The sequence below is a fragment of the Polypterus senegalus genome, chromosome 3, assembly GCF_016835505.1.
Source record: "Polypterus senegalus isolate Bchr_013 chromosome 3, ASM1683550v1, whole genome shotgun sequence".
In the NCBI taxonomy this organism is placed as follows: Eukaryota; Metazoa; Chordata; class Cladistia; order Polypteriformes; family Polypteridae; genus Polypterus; species Polypterus senegalus.
Window position 1 is genome coordinate 273,053,011 of NC_053156.1, and position 16,591 is coordinate 273,069,601.

A 16,591-nucleotide genomic window follows, 5' to 3' on the forward strand; every position below is an offset into this window, starting at 1 on the left:
GCTATTGACAAAAACGACACTAACTTAACAGAACTTGGTCAGGCTGTGATATTACCATCTTCCTTCACTGGAGGACCTCGCTATATGCACGTACACAAGACGCAATGACATATGTTCGTCGTTATGGCCGCCCTGACTTATTCATCACATTTAATTGCAATCCTATATGTATATATATATATGTTTATATGTGTGTGTGTATGACAGCAACACTCATCACTCACAACAGTGACAAAACAATTACATTGTCAATCATCTTACGTTATTTTTAAAATGTTTCCTTTTCTTTTTCATTACTTCTTTAACACACTACTTCTCCGCTGCGAAGTGCGGGTATTTTGCTAGTGTCTTATAAATGTAAAAATCATGCTGCTGTGCTTTTCTGAATGTAGAACAAAAGAAAAATAATAGCAGCTAAATAAATGAGATCAGTACTATCAGGTGTTGTCACTGATTAGGAATCTGGTTGGAACAAAAACCAGTCCCAGGAGGGCCACAGGACCGAGGTTGGGAAACACTGGTCTGGAGTGATCAGATACAGAGCAAGCAACCAGTACATAATAACTACCAATTCTGAAACCATATCTTTTTTAACGAACCTATGCATCTACTTTGGAAACTATTCATCCAATTCAGGGTCACTGGGTGCCAATGCCAAGCCTGACAGCATCATGCAATAAGAAGAAACCAGGACTTTTACGTGGTACATCCACGCTAACACCTGCACATCCAACAGGTCAGACTAGAATTAGTGACCAACCCGACATGCATGTGGACATGGGAAGAACACTCAAAAGCCTTTCTATCTGACCCACAGATCTTATGCTTAAATATAATCTCTTTTTGCCTACTGAACAGTGTGAATTCTTTGATGCATGGATTTAACAAGATGGTGAAAACATTCCATATGGATTTGGATTTACAGTGAGGCAGAGGTTACAGCTCAAGGGCAAGGACAGTACACCGGATAAGCTTTTTCAAAAAAGAAAAATGTTCTTTCCTTTATTTGAAGGAAATTGCAGAGAATTACAGAGAGTGTGGCTCAACTGTACATAAGATGTATGCCAAGTCAACATTGGACAATTTTCTTCGCAGTGTGTGGCATCATGGCAACCAGTTTTGAAATGTAAGATTTAATGACATTACCAACAAAACAAACTTAATATGGAAAAAAAAACCAGTAATGATGATTAAAATAAAACACAAAAATACATCATTTATGTTATATCCCAGTAATCCTTTTTGGCAGTTAGTTAGCAGGCACTTGCTCTGGTGTAGTAGGTTCTGATATTAGAAGAAGCCTTTGTGAGCTAATTTTAGAGCTGCATCTTAGCTTTCCGCCATGTAAGGATTAGCGGTTAGGACTCGGGAAATTAAACCAAGTTCTGTTTTTGAATATGTCTTTTTTAAACAGAATTTTAGAAAAGTTCAAATTTTGGCCCATGTTGTCGCAGGAAAATTTATCAGATGATGAACTAGCTTTATTTTAGATTTCTGAGGATTTGTTTTTGACTCTCCCATGTTCAGGTCTTTGAGCAATGGTTTTGTCTTCTTGGACACCTTGGTTATGTAATGTTTCATTCTTACACAGGACATATGTAAATTCATCAGAGGATGATGGCAAGAAACAGTTAAAGAAAAAAAAAATGCAGCCATTGCTTTCACTGCAGTTATCACAGTCACAGAAACCACACAGGACCCAGGATTGGAGGGTGCAAGATGTGGATGGATTGGATTCACAACATTGGCTCAACAAGCACATCAAGATGGATATTCTATTACCTATAACAACACCTGTCCACACAAGACTCTCTTGGAAACAATATGCAGTTGAGGTGCACTAGTTTAGTCAACAAACACAATTGGGCTCTATTGGCTGACATGCTGCACTCTTTGAAAATTACTCTCTTCTTGTTACATTAAAAAATCTCTGCTCCTATACATTAATTTCATATTATTTAATTCATTATTAACCAGGCCTTTTAAACAGAAGAAACTGTCAACTATATCTCTGAACGATTTTTCAATCTGTTTTATCCTACTCTTTTACGTTACTTGAATGCTGGAAGATGTCTTTGAGAATGAATTTAGACAGCCGACGTGGTTATGTCTGTGGGTTGGCTTAGACTCTCCTGCTTCTTCATCTTTGTCTTGACTTTGACCTTTGGGTTGGTGATAATGACCACGACTGGGCATACTGAAGTATACAAAGTAGCAAAGAAGACTCGAATGTCTGATAAAAAGATTGCAACCCTCAGAACAGTCAAGGAATAGAGATAGATTATGTTATCGACTCCAAAGAAGAGACAATAGAGGGTGACCAAGGTGACAACAGCTCGTGATGCCTTGACCTCTGCTCTTGCTCCAGACTGGTTACACTCTGAACTCCTCAGGCCCCTAACTTTCTTGCTATGCTTGTAGAGGAGTACAAGAATGTAGCCACTCATGATAGCCATCAACACTATAAAAAGGAGGTCACCGAAAAAATTTACCAGACCACCAGAGATAAAGCCTATATAGTTGGGAAAGGTGACAAAGCAGAACTGAAGGTTGAAAGTGTAAGGAGGGATGGTGTTATTGGGGAAAGAGGCTACGGCACTTATAGGAGCATTGCAATTAGAGACACAATATATAACATAAAGGATAACAATGATATGTTTAAGATACTGAGGGATTCTGGACTTCAGAGGGGCGAGTCTGGATGTGGCTGGAGAGACCAGCACTGCCTGGTAGGTGCTAAGCAGACAGGTGAGACTAATAGAGAGGCCTCGGAAGATTCGGAAGGAGAACATAGTCAACTTACAGCCGACATCATCAAGCATGTTCTTGTAGCCAAATGCCGCCATTGTCTGTGGGATGCTGCGTGTCAGTGCCACTAACAAATTAACAAATGCTAAGTGGCATAAAATGATATCAGCTGTCATGAGTTTGCCTTCTATCACAAAGGTCCGAAGGAAAGCACAAAAGACAAAGATGTTCGCTGGAATGCTAATAGTTGTAAGGATGAAGAAGGCTGTGGCTTTGAAGACTTGTCTTGTATCTGTTGTGTCCATGATGCCCTCTGCAAGGAAAAAAGGGGAAAATTATTTACACATTCCCAGAAATGAATACAGTGGATTTAGTTGAAGGTTAAAGTTAAAGGGATAAATAAAGGATGAAATTGCCCATAGATGGTGACCATGCCAAAGTACCGTATAAAACAAAATTTCATAGCTTTTGAGCAACTGCATTAGATACTCATCTGGCCACTCTTTTGTTTAGTATTTTAAATATTATTTGACGCCTGCAAATACTTAGCAGTACAGTACCGAACACTGCTGTCTTACAGACCTTGGATTCCAGTTTCACATTCCAGTTGTGATGTCATCTACGTGGAGCTTGAATATTTCTGCATGTGTATAACATAATGCTATTGCACTTGATTACACTAAGCCATTGTATCCTATGTGAGATTATTGGACTGTGATAACCACCAATGGGACACCAATTTTTCTGAGACTTAAACCTCGAGGATGTCTTACCTCCTTAATATATTGAGGGCTCTTAATTTTGATGTCCTTACTGTAACTAAATGATTTCTATGTTCAGTTGGCTTGATTTTGCTCTTGTGACTAAGCTCCTGCTCTGTTTGCATGACTGTACAAATGTAAAGGCAGTCAAGAGACTCGATAAATGGATGGCTTTTGCTTGATTTTAATATCCCTATGTACATTTAAATGACAGTTACCATGGCACATTGATTAGAGCTTTTGTTACATTACAGCCCAGGATATCTTAAATGACTCATGACCATGGGCCTCATGTATAAACGGTGCGTACGCACAAAAATGTTGCGTATGAACAGTTCCATGTTCAAATCGCGATGTATAAAATCTAAACTTGGCGTAAAGCCATGCACATTTCCACGGTACCTCATACCCTGTCGTACACAAGTTCTCCGCTCAGTTTTGCAGACTGGCGGCACCCAGCAATGCTACTGTTCCTATGTGGTTTATCTTTCTTTTTCAGATCCACATCCCTGAAACGGCTTTATAAATACACTGAAATTAACCATATTAGTTTAATGCATCTGATTGTAATTAACCTGTAATAATATAATGGTCCACAGAATGGTCAAACTATTCTAAATACCATAGCTGCTTTAGCGTTGTTACTCTCACTGCACCTTCTTCTTCTTTTAGCTGTTCCAGTTAGGGTTTGCCACAGCGGATCATCTTTTTCCATATCGGAGCAGCTGATCAGAAAGACAGTTATCAGTATACAGCATCAAACACACGCTGCCTCAGCCATGCTTCCTATTTGAACTGCTTCTCACACGGCAAATGCTTCAAAACCTTTACTGTACAGACCTCGTGGTTCAGAAAGAGTTTAATCCGAAGACCTTTAAACGCACTCTATCACTCCATCAACTGCTCCTTGTAGAAATGTTTGTACTTATAAGTACAATTACCTCATTGTAAGTTTAAGAATTATGACATTTTTTGTTGGTAGCGAATGTAACTCGTGCACAAACATGTCAATGTGCACATGTTTGCCGTTCTGGAGGACAGATGCATTTACATTACTGTTAGATAAGGTCACTTTTACTTAATGAATGTGAACCATCGATACAGGCAAATCTGATCTGCCCAGAACAGACACAGCACCAAAGCTGCTTCCATATTCCTCCATACTCCATACATAATAAACTGGATGAAATGCAAGCTAAAGCAAGTCTTTAGAGGGAATACAGAGAATCCTGCATTATGGCTTAAAGGGACATGTGGCTGTCTGAGTCAATCAGTGATACAGACCTCAGTATTGGTGTTGTTGGGGCTTTGGTTGTATGGTGTCCATTTTAACACATTGTACTGGTGAGAATTAATTGAGACAGCAGCACCACAGATAAAGGGCATGACTTTGCAGGCTGTCAGTATGTAAATGAAAGTCATCCTCCACGGAAATATGCCACATTTGTTCTTGTAGAGTTTAATAATTATAATCTTAAAATATCTTTACCATATGTCTATGATTTATTAACATTACAAACAACGTAAATTAAACTTTTTATCTGTGATTAAGGAAGCCTACAAATCGATAGCCAGACCTCATCTTGACTTATCTGATTACCATTCTGTTTAACATCTCATCATTTACAATATAGCCTAAAAAGAGAGAAAAAGTATAAAAAAAGTATAGTTAAGCTCTGGAGTGAATATTCTGATCAAAGTCTGCAATGGTGCTTTCAGAGCACAAGTTGAGACATTTTTATTGACTCAAGAATTGATTTAGATGAGTTTCCCGATGTTATCAGCAGCTATATCACTTTTGTGAAGACATACTTATCTGAGCTAAAAATGTAAGATCTGTCCAATCAACAAATCAATAATATCATTATTATTCAAAAAGAAAAGTCCATTTAGACAAGGTAATTCTAATGATGCAAGGGCTGCACAGAAGAGTTAAAATTTGGTGTTGAAAAAGCTAAACCTAATTTGAAAGATAAAATTGAACAGAAATTGTCTTTGCAAAATGTGAGGTGAGGCATTAAATTCTTAGTTGGCCATCGTCAGTCAAAAACTAATAACCACTAAGAGTTTCTAGTTTTAACTCCAACTTGAGATTTGAGCAGTTTGGTTTTACTGAGCAAGTAAAATGCCTGAAGCAGATGTGTGGTATAGGAGGTCCATGGTTCAAAAAGAGCGGCCATTTTAATAAATACATAATGAACGTACTTGTGCTAGGGAGTGGAGCAGGCGCGAGTGATCTGCTGGGAAGAGACTCTGCCTATAGGTTGGTGCAAAGCGATCAGCTGTCCGTGCATTGCTGGCACGTGCGGGCAGTCTGATTGCCTTATTATCAGCTCAGGGTGATCGCACCTGCAACAGCTTCCCCAGCCTACAAAAGGGAGTGCAATATCAAATAGAGGTAGAAAAAAAAGAAAAGACAGTAGAGTTTAAAAGACGGGTGAAGAAGAATGAGAATGAGAATGAGAATGAGGAAACAAGCGGTGAACAGAGTGGAAGAAGGTGGATGGGAGTAGAGTCTCAAGGAGGAGCGAGTGGCCATTGCACTGGAGGGAGCTGTTGGTGGTTCCTGTTGAGCATCTTTGGGAGTAGAAGCGACCATTATGGAGGTGCTCACACTGGGAGGAGCCTTTGAGATGGCCGTGGTGGGAGTACAGAGTGCCTGTGCCGGGTGGAGCCTGGATTGGCAGTGGTTCTGGTGGTGCAGGGCTCGGTGGTTGGCCGTGGACGCTGGGGAATTGGCGGTGTGGGACAAGAGCTGTATGAGATGGGAGTCTTTACTTGCTGGTTGATGTCTCTCAGGGCTGAGAGGTCCGGATAGGATAAGCAGGAGAGGCGTCATTTAAGGAAGGCACCAGGTCTTATGGGATTTTTAATGAGTTTCCTGCATTGCGTTGTTTTAATCTCATTTTAACAGATTTTTTTTTTTTTTCTATTTGGTCATTTTAACCTCCACCTTAATATTTTGTAATGGATTATTTATTTATTGAAAATCTTTTTGAGCATTTTTAGATTTCTTTTAATAAAAGCACTTGCACTGCTCACCATCCCATAGCTTAATCTTGGTTACAGTACTGATGGTATTCGGGTTCAAGAGGCTCCCATTATAGAAGAGGGAGCAAGGAGCTGACCTGCACTTTCTCAAAATGTTTACAAGTAAGGGAGAAATATTTTTGTTCAAACTGATGTAAAGAAATTTAAAAAAACATAAAAGTCCAGGACTAGACCATCATTGTGGTAGGCACTTAAAATCTTGCGCAGAGCAGCTCAGCTCCATTGTTTGCTTTATTTTAAGGCTGTCCGTATAACAGCAGAAGGAACCAATGCTATCAAAACAGGCTACAGTAATTCCAGTGGCTAAAAACAAAACCCCTCAACTTAAAAACCCTAAACTTGAATGGCTTCAGATCATTGTCCCTGACATTCCTGGTCATGAATTCACCATTAAAACTTTTAAAGAGAGGTAGTTAACAGAGAACTCAGTGTTTATTAGATCAGTTTCACTTTGCTTATCAGTCTAATCAAGGTACAGAGTATGCCATTTTCAATTTGCTTCATTTGTTATATAAGTACTTGGAGGGCCCCAAGACTTACTCAGTGCTATTTTTGTTTGTAGTTTGCAGACTTCTCTTTTGTTTTGCACAATTCATCCTCATCTTCCTGGATTTTAGTGTGGTAGGGTGGATGACTGACTTTTTAACAAACAGGACTCAAAAAGTGAAAGTTAATGGTTGCCTGTCTGACATGCTGTCTTCACGCACAGGCTCCCCTCAGGGCTGTTTTCTTTCACCTCTTTTGTACATCCTCTACACAAATGGTTGTCACGGTAAATCTGAAAAGAGTTCATCTTACTATTTGCTGATGACTCAGTGATGGTAAGCCCACTAAACGAAAATGAGAACAGTCACAGTCTATTGGTAGATGATTTTGTTAACTTGTGTAGCCTTTTCTACATTTAGACTTTACAAAAACAATGGAACCTTCATCCATTATCCAACCTACTATATCCTAACTACAGGGTCACGGGGGTCTGCTGGAGCCAATCCCAGCCAACATAGGGTGCAAGGCAGGAAACAAACCCTGGACAGGGCGCCAGCCCACCGCAGACCATGGAACTTAATATTGCTTTCAGAGGAAGTACCATTCACCCACCAGAAACATTCATCAAAGACCAGGCAGTGTGGACTGCTGACAGTCATAAATATCTGGGGACAATTATATACTCCAAATTGACTCTTAAGGAAAACACAGACGCCATCTGCAAAAAGGGACAAGAGTGTCTCCATTGTTTAAGGAAACTGAATGCTTTGAATGTCATTCTTCTGTGAATCTTGCCTTTAGTCCATCTTTACCTGTGTTCTGGTGGCCTGGTATGTAAAACGTATTTAATATCAAACACAGAACAAATCAAATTGTAAAACAGAGTAGTAAAAAGACAAGTCTCAACAGTCAAATCCCGTTTTAACAAACACGTATTATAGAAAGCAGAGTATATTTTTCAGTGAGGACTCACCCTCTGCATTCTCAATTTCACTTGTTGCCATCAGTTCAAAGTTCCAAGGATAAAGCAACCAGTTCAAATGCTCATTCATTCCAACTGCTATTAATCTTTTGAAAAAGTTCAATTTTAATGAACATTTACAGGCTTAAATCCCAGGATGAACAGTTATCATTTGTATCAATCAGCAGTCAAGTCTAAATGTCGGTGTCATTTTTAAGTGTAATATGGTTAACCTAATGCTTCCCCATAAGTATTATGCTTAGAGCTATAATATATTTGTACTAAGTCTATGTTTGATGGCTCTTTGTGTTTTTTTAATGTCTTGGTCTCTTCTGTAAGATCCTCTGACAAACCAAATTTCTTTCTTGGGTCAATAAAATTGAATTAAATTGAACGTAAACATTTTATTATAATAACTACAAGGTTTAATTGGTTAATGTTCTGTCAGCCACACTCTATTACTGTCTTACTATTTTTTTATTTTTTGTTGATGGACCCTTCACGGAATGCAACTTACAAATTTCCCCGATATTCAATACTGCCTAAAAGAAGTTGGATTTATAAAATAAACTGAATTGTTACTCTAAGGTTTCACTCATTTGCAGTGAATCTCCACTCCTTTAGTCTTTTATTGCAGTCATTTCATATTTCTTACTAGCAGAGGTATCTAGTGAGACCCAAAAAGAAACAAAATCCAGGTATGGACACTAAATAAATGCCCCACTGGAAAAAGATTTCACCTCAGACCAAATTTTCACTGACTAAACTCACAGTGTAGGGCAATTTTGAATACCTGCACCAAGTCCATTAGCAGCGGCCACTGAATAAATTTCTCTAAGGGAAAAAACAGAATTGAGCGAAGTATAGCCTGCAGCCTTTCCCTGCAGATCTTTAGCTTAATAACTAGATAAATAAAAAACATATAAACACACACACACTGTAGTCTAAACACACACCAACATGACTAAAAAGGAAGAAAAGTAAAAAGCAAGAAGAACTTCTGAACTGACAGTTGTAGAGCCAGTGAGGCCTACAGATGTATTGCTGTTGGTATGAAGGACCTTCAGTAGCATTTCATGACATACTTCTGGTGAATAAGTTGGCTGAAAGTCCTCAATATTATTGTATAAATGAAGATGTGCAGCATTGTTCAGAACAGCCCTCAGTTTTGCAGGGAGTCCAGAGTGAATCGTTTAATTAAGTTTGCCCTTTTAATTAGCTTGTTGATCTGGTGTGTCTCTCCTGAAGTGATGTTACCAGCCCAACACACCACAGTGTAGAAAATCGCACTGCTGCTGCCCACATTTAAGGAACACAGTCTCTTAAGAAAAAAGAGCCCACTTTGCCCTTTCTTCTATAGCTCCTCTGTGTTACGAGACCATTCCAACATGTTATTGACGAGGATCCCAATATTCTAGTGCACCACCTCTACATCTACTCCCTGAATAATAACTGGACATTGAGGCTCTTTGGTGTTGTAAAAGTCAATAACTTATTTCTTGGTTTTGCTGATGTTTAGTTGCAGACAATTCTTTCTATACTAAGAAACAAAGTTCTCCACCTGACTCCTATATTTTGTTTGGCTGGCACTTTGATCTAGTGCACACGGCATTGGACTGTAATACAAAAGACTGCTAGATGATTGCTCAACTTTCTGGTTGACTATTTCTGTTAGACAACTTGCCTATCCTGCCTATATTGACCAAGTTCAAAGATTATGTACATGGTATAAAAAGATTCTTCCTTGATATCTTTCATTGAAGAACACTACCAGAAATGGGCAATAATGCATCACCATACATTATACTGCATACATGAAACAAACACAAGAAACAGCCATTCAGTTGTCACCAAGAATGATTGTTGAGTAGCCTTATGACATTGTGGATAAAATCTCTGAATCCAATTAAGGATTATTGTTTAGAATTCTTCGTAATTATATACAATATTACTTTCACTTTTTAAAATATATTTTAATTAAGAAACTTATTGTAAAACAATTCTCTTTTGTCAGTTTCCAGACAGGAAAATTAACTAAATATACATCATTTGTTATATCAAGCCTTATACAAGGTTTACGTTGATTATCACAAAGCAGTTTTCAGCATTCTGCACATACAAAGTAAGCCCGAGTTTCCTAAAGCACAACACTCACTACATTCTTACCTGCAGTCTACATGCGATGAACTATATCATAAATAAAAGGACAGCTGGATGAGGACTGTGGTGTTATTACATTACTGTGGATTATTTTTATATTCTCTGACAAGGTAGCTGTCACAAGGGGGCCTGAACTCTGACACCAACTGATGTATAACACAAGGGAGACATTCGACAATACCAAAGCGAGACATTCATTGTGTTTATAGTGGTACAGAGTGTCGTAGGAGTTATTTCCCCTGATGTATAAACAGAATAATTAACACATTCTCATTCTATTTCACATTTTATAGCTTGTGCATTGTGAGCACGAAATAATCAGGAACATCACCACAACCACTAAATATTACCTTAATTGTAATTTTTCTGTTCTCATGAACTTTTTTTGGATGAGAACAGCACAAAGTTTAGGTGGTCCGTGGCAGCTGCTAATCTGGTCACTGTCTGTGTTTACTTTTACCAAACACATTCCAAAGATGTACCTGATGAATATTTTTATTCAGGTAGTGTAGTACATAGAGAGACACATATACGACACACACAATTATTTTCTCTTTTATTATGTACTTTTCACACTGAATGTTGTTTGACATCTTCATTTAAAAGGGTGCCAAGTAAGCAAACACTTTTTTTGGAACATATTTCATTTATTTAGGCTTAAGGTGGCACAGGAAAATGCAGTCATATCTTAGTGTCAGTGTCATTAAGCATTTTACTAGTTATATCTACATTTGAAAAGTTATGCTTTATTTTTAATTGAAATATTACTGACCATTTCAAAGACTGTGATGGAAGTAGACTCGATCGTCCATGACTACACACCTCCAGTCATCCAAGCATAGCAACACAATGGCAGTAGTAAATGGACAATTCACAAAATGTCACTCATACTAGTATTGAAATAAGAAGGCAGAAATTTTTAAACTCAAGATAAACCCCAAATACTGGTTCTACAATATTTTTAACAAACAGTAGAACCTAAAGTCTATGTACAGGTGTAGAAAATGCATGGAAATTTAAAGAATCCAGATCACAACCATCTTTTACCCAGAGATTATTGCTGAAATTGCAGATTGTATGGATAGAGGATGTTGAGGTGTTGACTGACATGATGTGCATCACATGGGTGTGTAATTAACGTCATGTCAGCATTTACTCTAGAATGCGGCAACCAGTATAATGTGCTCTAGGTGGTTGACATGACCAGCAAGATGGTGGTTCAGGGTTTAGCTCTCCTAAATCCAGCATCCTGGTCTTGAATCCGACACTCAGTTTCCACACTCCCTCAGTATGTGTGTGGATGTACCTCTGGGCATTGCGTTTTTTCTCCAACACCCCTAAAGCTGTGCAGGTTGGAGACACTAAACTGGGTGTGTGAGTGGACTTAACAATCTATCAAGGGCTACTTTCACACACATGTCTGATGAGCCTGCTATTGTAATTCATGAAGATAGGCTCATAAAATTGTATTTGTTCTATGTAGTAGTAGTAGTAAATAATATCACATTGAAGAGTGAAATTATGCAACATATTGCCATGCTCCTCTGCCCTATGTTCACATTTTAGAAAGTGCAATGCAGAAAGTACAGTGTAGAACTGATGAGCTACAGCGTTCAGGGGCAACTGGGCGATGGACTACTAAAGACAACTCGGTGAAAACACAATTGGGTGACAGACAAGTCGACGAAAGGACAACTCAGCAAAAGACAACTCGGCCAAAGACATCTCGGCCAAAGACAACTCGGCGACATCCTTTACCAGTTAGTAATAATACTAATGATATTAACTAACTAATAGTTAGGTTCAAAGAGATTATTTAATAATAATAATAATATGCTGATTCTTCAAAACCTTTAAGGAACATCAAAATATCTTTGTAGTACGTGTTTAATTATTCTATCCATCTATCCTTCCAGTGTCACGTCAGCACCAGCAAGAATACAGCGCGAGGCAGGAACAATCTGTGAATGGAGCGACAGAGGCTCGCTAGTGCTGCGGCACCGTGTTGTTAAAGTTAGTTTTATCTGTATAATATAATAAACATATTGTGCTGCATTTCATCTTAAAAATTATATCGTCATCATATGTAAATACGCACTTTATAAAGTGGCTCAGGTTGTGAAATATAATAACTGTAGTACAAGTTTACAGTGAGGTGATTATACTAATAAGTACAAAACAATTCTACAAGGAGCACTTGATGGACTGATTGATTGCGTTTAGAGTTCTTGGGGTGAAACTGTTTCAGAACTGCAAGGTCAGTACAGGAAAGGCTCTGAAGTGTTTGTCATATGAGAGCAGTTCAATAGACAGCATGGCTGAGGCAGCGTGTGCTTGATACTATATACCGATAATTCTCTTTCCAGTCAGCTGCTGTAGAGCTGTGATTCACACTCAGATACAGTGATATAAATACTCCGAGTGATGCAGTGAGAGTAATATGGAAAAAGATGATCCAATGTGGGATCCGAGGTGCAGTGAGAGTAACAACGCTAAAGCAGTTGTGGTATTTGGAATAGTTTAACCATTCTGTGGACCGTTATATTATTACAAGTTAATTACAATCAATAATAACCAATATGCGGTTAATTTCTGTGTATTTATAAAGCCGCATCAGGGATGTGCATCAGAAAAAGAAAGAATAACCACACAGGAACAGTAGCACTGCTTTGACACTGGGTGCCGCCAGTCTGCAAAACCGAGCAGAGAACCTGCGTACGACAGGGTATGAGCTACCGTGGAAATATGTGTGGCTTTATAAATCGCGATTTGAACGTGAAAATGTTCTTACGCAACCATTTATACATGAGGCCCCTTGTGATGAAAAACGTAGTAAGCAGCAGAACTGTGCCTTAGAAAACATTATCAAGCTCAGAATAAATGTTTATACTAGATATAAGTCTGAATAGTTATTTTCTTCTTGTCTCCTTGACTTTTCATGTCTACTCATCTGACAAACTCTTGCATCTCTTTCTTAAACATCCTTGTGACTGTCAGTACCATCATTGTATCACTTCATTTCAGTTTTCCTCCATTTCAACTAAAAGTACAGTGACTGTAACTGTGTTTCTTCAAGGTGTCCAAAATTGTGCAGTTACAAAGATGCAAAAAGTTCAGACAATAAGCATGACATGTAGAAGAAAAGAAACCCACATTTTAACCCTAAATTCATTTTCAGAGTTTTAGTGAAATATAAAATAAAAACAACTTAAACAAAAATTAAGAGACAAGTTCATTACATGCACAAAAAAGGCTTTTTCTCTATGATCTTATAGTTTTAGGCTTGCATTTTCTCTGAATAATTTTTCAGCTTTTTGCTTTATTACATATTTTATGTTGCTTGAATGCATGAAGATGTGTTTGAGAATGAAAAATCAAATCAGAATTTAGAGAGCAGATGTGGTTGTGCCTGTAAATTGGCCTTCTCCATTCTGTTTCTTCATTCTTGTTTTGATTTTGACCTTTGGGTTGGTGATAATGACTACAACTGGGCATACTGAAGTGTACAGTGTTGCAAAGAAGACTCGAATGTCTGATAAAAGGATTGCAACCCTAAGAACAGTCAGTGAGTAGAGATAGATTATATTATCAATCCCAAAGAAGAGACAGTAGAGGGTGACCAAAGTGACCACAGCTCGGGATGCCTTGACCTCTGCTCTTACTCCAGACTGGCTGCTCTCTGAACTCCTCAGGCTCCTCACTCTCTTGCCGTGCCTATAGAGGACTACAAGGATGTATCCGCTCATGATAGCCATCAACACTATAAACAGGAGGTCACTAAAAAATTTGGTCAGACCTCCAGAGATAAAGTCTATGTAGGTAGGGTAGGTAATGAAGCAGAACTGAAGGTTAAAAGTGAAAGGAGGGATGGTGTTATTGGGGAAAGAGGCTACGGCACTTATAAGAGCATTGCAATTAGAGACACAATATATAACATAAAGGATAACAATGATATGTTTAAGATACTGAGGAATTTTAGACTTCAGAGGGGTGAGTCTGGATGTGGCTGGAGAGATCAGCACTGCCTGGTAGGTGCTAAGCAGACAGGTGAGGCTTATAGAGAGGCCTCGAAAGATACGGAAGGAGAACATATTCAACTTACAGCCATCATCATCAAACATGTTGTTGTAGCCAAATGCCGCCATTGTCTGTGGGATGCTGCGTGTCAGCGCCACTAACAAATTAACAAATGTTAAGTGGCATAAAATGATATCAGCTGTCATAAGTTTGCCTTCTATCACAAAGGTCCGAAGGAAAGCACAAAAGACAAAGATGTTTGCTGGAATGCTAATAGTTGTAAGGATGAGAAAAGCTGTGGCTTTGAAGACTTGTCTTGTATCTGTTGTGTCCATGATGCCCTCTGCAAGGAAAAAAGGGAAAAATTATTTACACATTCCCAGAAATGAATGCAGTTTTTGGGCCAGAAGGCGCTGGAGCCAATTCCCGGGACATCAGGTCCTGTCAGACTTTCATTCTGGTTTTTGATGGATTTAGTTGAAGGTTAAAGGGATAAATAAAGGATGAAATTGCCCATAGATGGCGACCATGCCAAAGTATAAACCAAAATCTCATAGCTTTTGAGCAACTGCATTAGATACTCATCTGGCCACTCTTTTGTCTATTACAGTATTTAAAATATCATCTGACTCCTGCAAATACTTAGCAGTACAGTACCGAACACTGCTGTCTCACAGACCTTCGATTCCAGTTTCATATTCCAGTTGTGATGTCATCTATATAGAGCTCGAATATTTCTGCATGTGTATAACATAATGCTATTGCACTTGATTACACTAAGCCATTGTATCCTATGTGAGATTACTGGACTGTAATATCCACCAATGGGACGCTTATTTTTCTGAGACTTAATCCTTGGAGATGTCTTACCTCCATAATGTATTGAGGGCTCTTATGTTTGATATCCTTACTGTAAGTAAATGATTTGTATGTTCAGTTGGCTTGATTTTGCTGTTGTGACCAATCTCCTGCTCTGTGTGCACGACTGCTCAAATGTAAAGGCAGTGAAGAGATTCGACAAGTTGATGGCTTTTGCTTGATTTTAATTTCCGTATGTACATTTAAATGATGACTGTTACCATGGCACATTGATTAGAGCTTTTGTTACATTACAGCCCAGGATATCTTAACTGACTCATGACCAGGTTATATATTATATGGAACTGTCTGGAGTATCAGGAGAAAATCACAGCAGACACTCCACACAGGTGGTGACTGGAATGGAAACTGAGCTCAGGTATTTGGAATGTGAGACAGACATGCTAGCCACTATCTCACCATGGTGCTGCCAATTACATGTGATTGTAAAGTAAACTTCCAAAACCTGGATCCATCCACCATGCTTAGTATGGTAAAGAGTGTAATTGGAATCTTTTATAAATGGTAAGATGGGTTTATTTCATTTAGAAATGAAGTACAGTGTTAATATATTGACTTCATATATTGCTTTTGTGTGAAAGAAGCATATTTCTTACGCCACTTTTATTTTTTCCTTAAATAATTATTTGGACATAAATGTATATATTTACTGTATATATTTACACCTAGATTAGCTCTTCATGCACAAAAAAACATATAAAATTATTTAGATGTCCTATCTAGTAAAAGCTTTGACACAATGGTGGATGTGTAGAAACAAGCTATAGCAAGATAGAGCTGTAGGTCAAGCATTAAAGTCTTTCATACTGCATAGTGAGTCTATCCCTCAAACAGATTTGCTTCTTTCATTACAATTATTAGAAGTAAAAACCAGTGCCAATAGCGCCTGAGGACACTCGCCATGGAGAGAATGCCCGTCCTATCCAGGTCACACTCACACATCAACCCTTTTACACATGCAGGATAATGCAGGAACTTACCTGAAACTTACCAAGTCAAAGGCATGTTTTCACAAAGTCAGGACAACTGAACCAGCACTTTGCACCTTTGCACCTTTTTTAATTCATAAAGAAACAAATGCAGAAATCTATTACTGAGACTTACTAATACATTTTTCATTTAGAAGGAAAAAAATAAAGTCAATATTAGCAGAACATTTAGGCAGCTATCAGAAGCCCCTAGGGAAGAAAATGATACGTGAATATATAGTAATTTTATTATAATTATTATTGTTGCTTTACCTTTAAAGCGACCAATTGTGTTTTTCTGCATTTTAATAAAACTAGGGGGCTTCGCGCCCTGCTCGCCTTCGCTCATCAACCCATTTCCCCTCCCACTAACACTATGCGCCATTGTGAAGAGGGGGGCAGAAAGCACTTCAAGGAGACATGGTCGATCCTCCAAAACCCCCTCTTAAACGGTGATACAATGGGAAAAAAATGCAGATTTTTTTTTTTACCTCCTCTTTGCTCGATCAGCTGCTTGTTTGCTGCTGCTGCCATGCCGCCTGATTTGCATTTCGTGTGGC

At 38.5% G+C, this 16,591-nt stretch overlaps 2 protein-coding genes across 2 annotated transcripts; both read right to left on the minus strand.

The window, feature by feature from the left end:
- Window positions 1–2,087: 2,087 nt before the first annotated feature.
- On the minus strand, window positions 2,088–8,098 carry LOC120526677 (olfactory receptor class A-like protein 1). The gene is made up of 2 exons (XM_039749833.1): window positions 8,020–8,098; window positions 2,088–3,061 (listed from the first exon to the last, which is right to left on the minus strand). Exons 1-2 carry the CDS (start codon window positions 8,096–8,098, stop codon window positions 2,088–2,090), a joined length of 1,053 nt encoding a protein of 350 aa, XP_039605767.1.
- A 5,455-nt stretch (window positions 8,099–13,553) lies between these two features.
- LOC120526678 (olfactory receptor class A-like protein 1) lies at window positions 13,554–14,519 on the minus strand. Its single transcript, XM_039749834.1, has one exon. The coding sequence runs from the start codon at window positions 14,517–14,519 to the stop codon at window positions 13,554–13,556; it is 966 nt and encodes a 321-aa protein (XP_039605768.1).
- Window positions 14,520–16,591: the final 2,072 nt, after the last annotated feature.

Coding starts and splice junctions, on each gene's coding strand:
- LOC120526677 (XM_039749833.1), bottom strand. CDS start 8,098: ATGAATGAGCATTTGAACTGGTTGCTTTATCCTTGGAACTTTGAACTG. Junction 3,062..8,019: donor TGAAATTGAGAATGCAGAGG/GTGAGTCCTCAC, acceptor TTTTCCTTGCAG/AGGGCATCATGGACACAACA.
- LOC120526678 (XM_039749834.1), bottom strand. CDS start 14,519: ATGGACACAACAGATACAAGACAAGTCTTCAAAGCCACAGCTTTTCTC.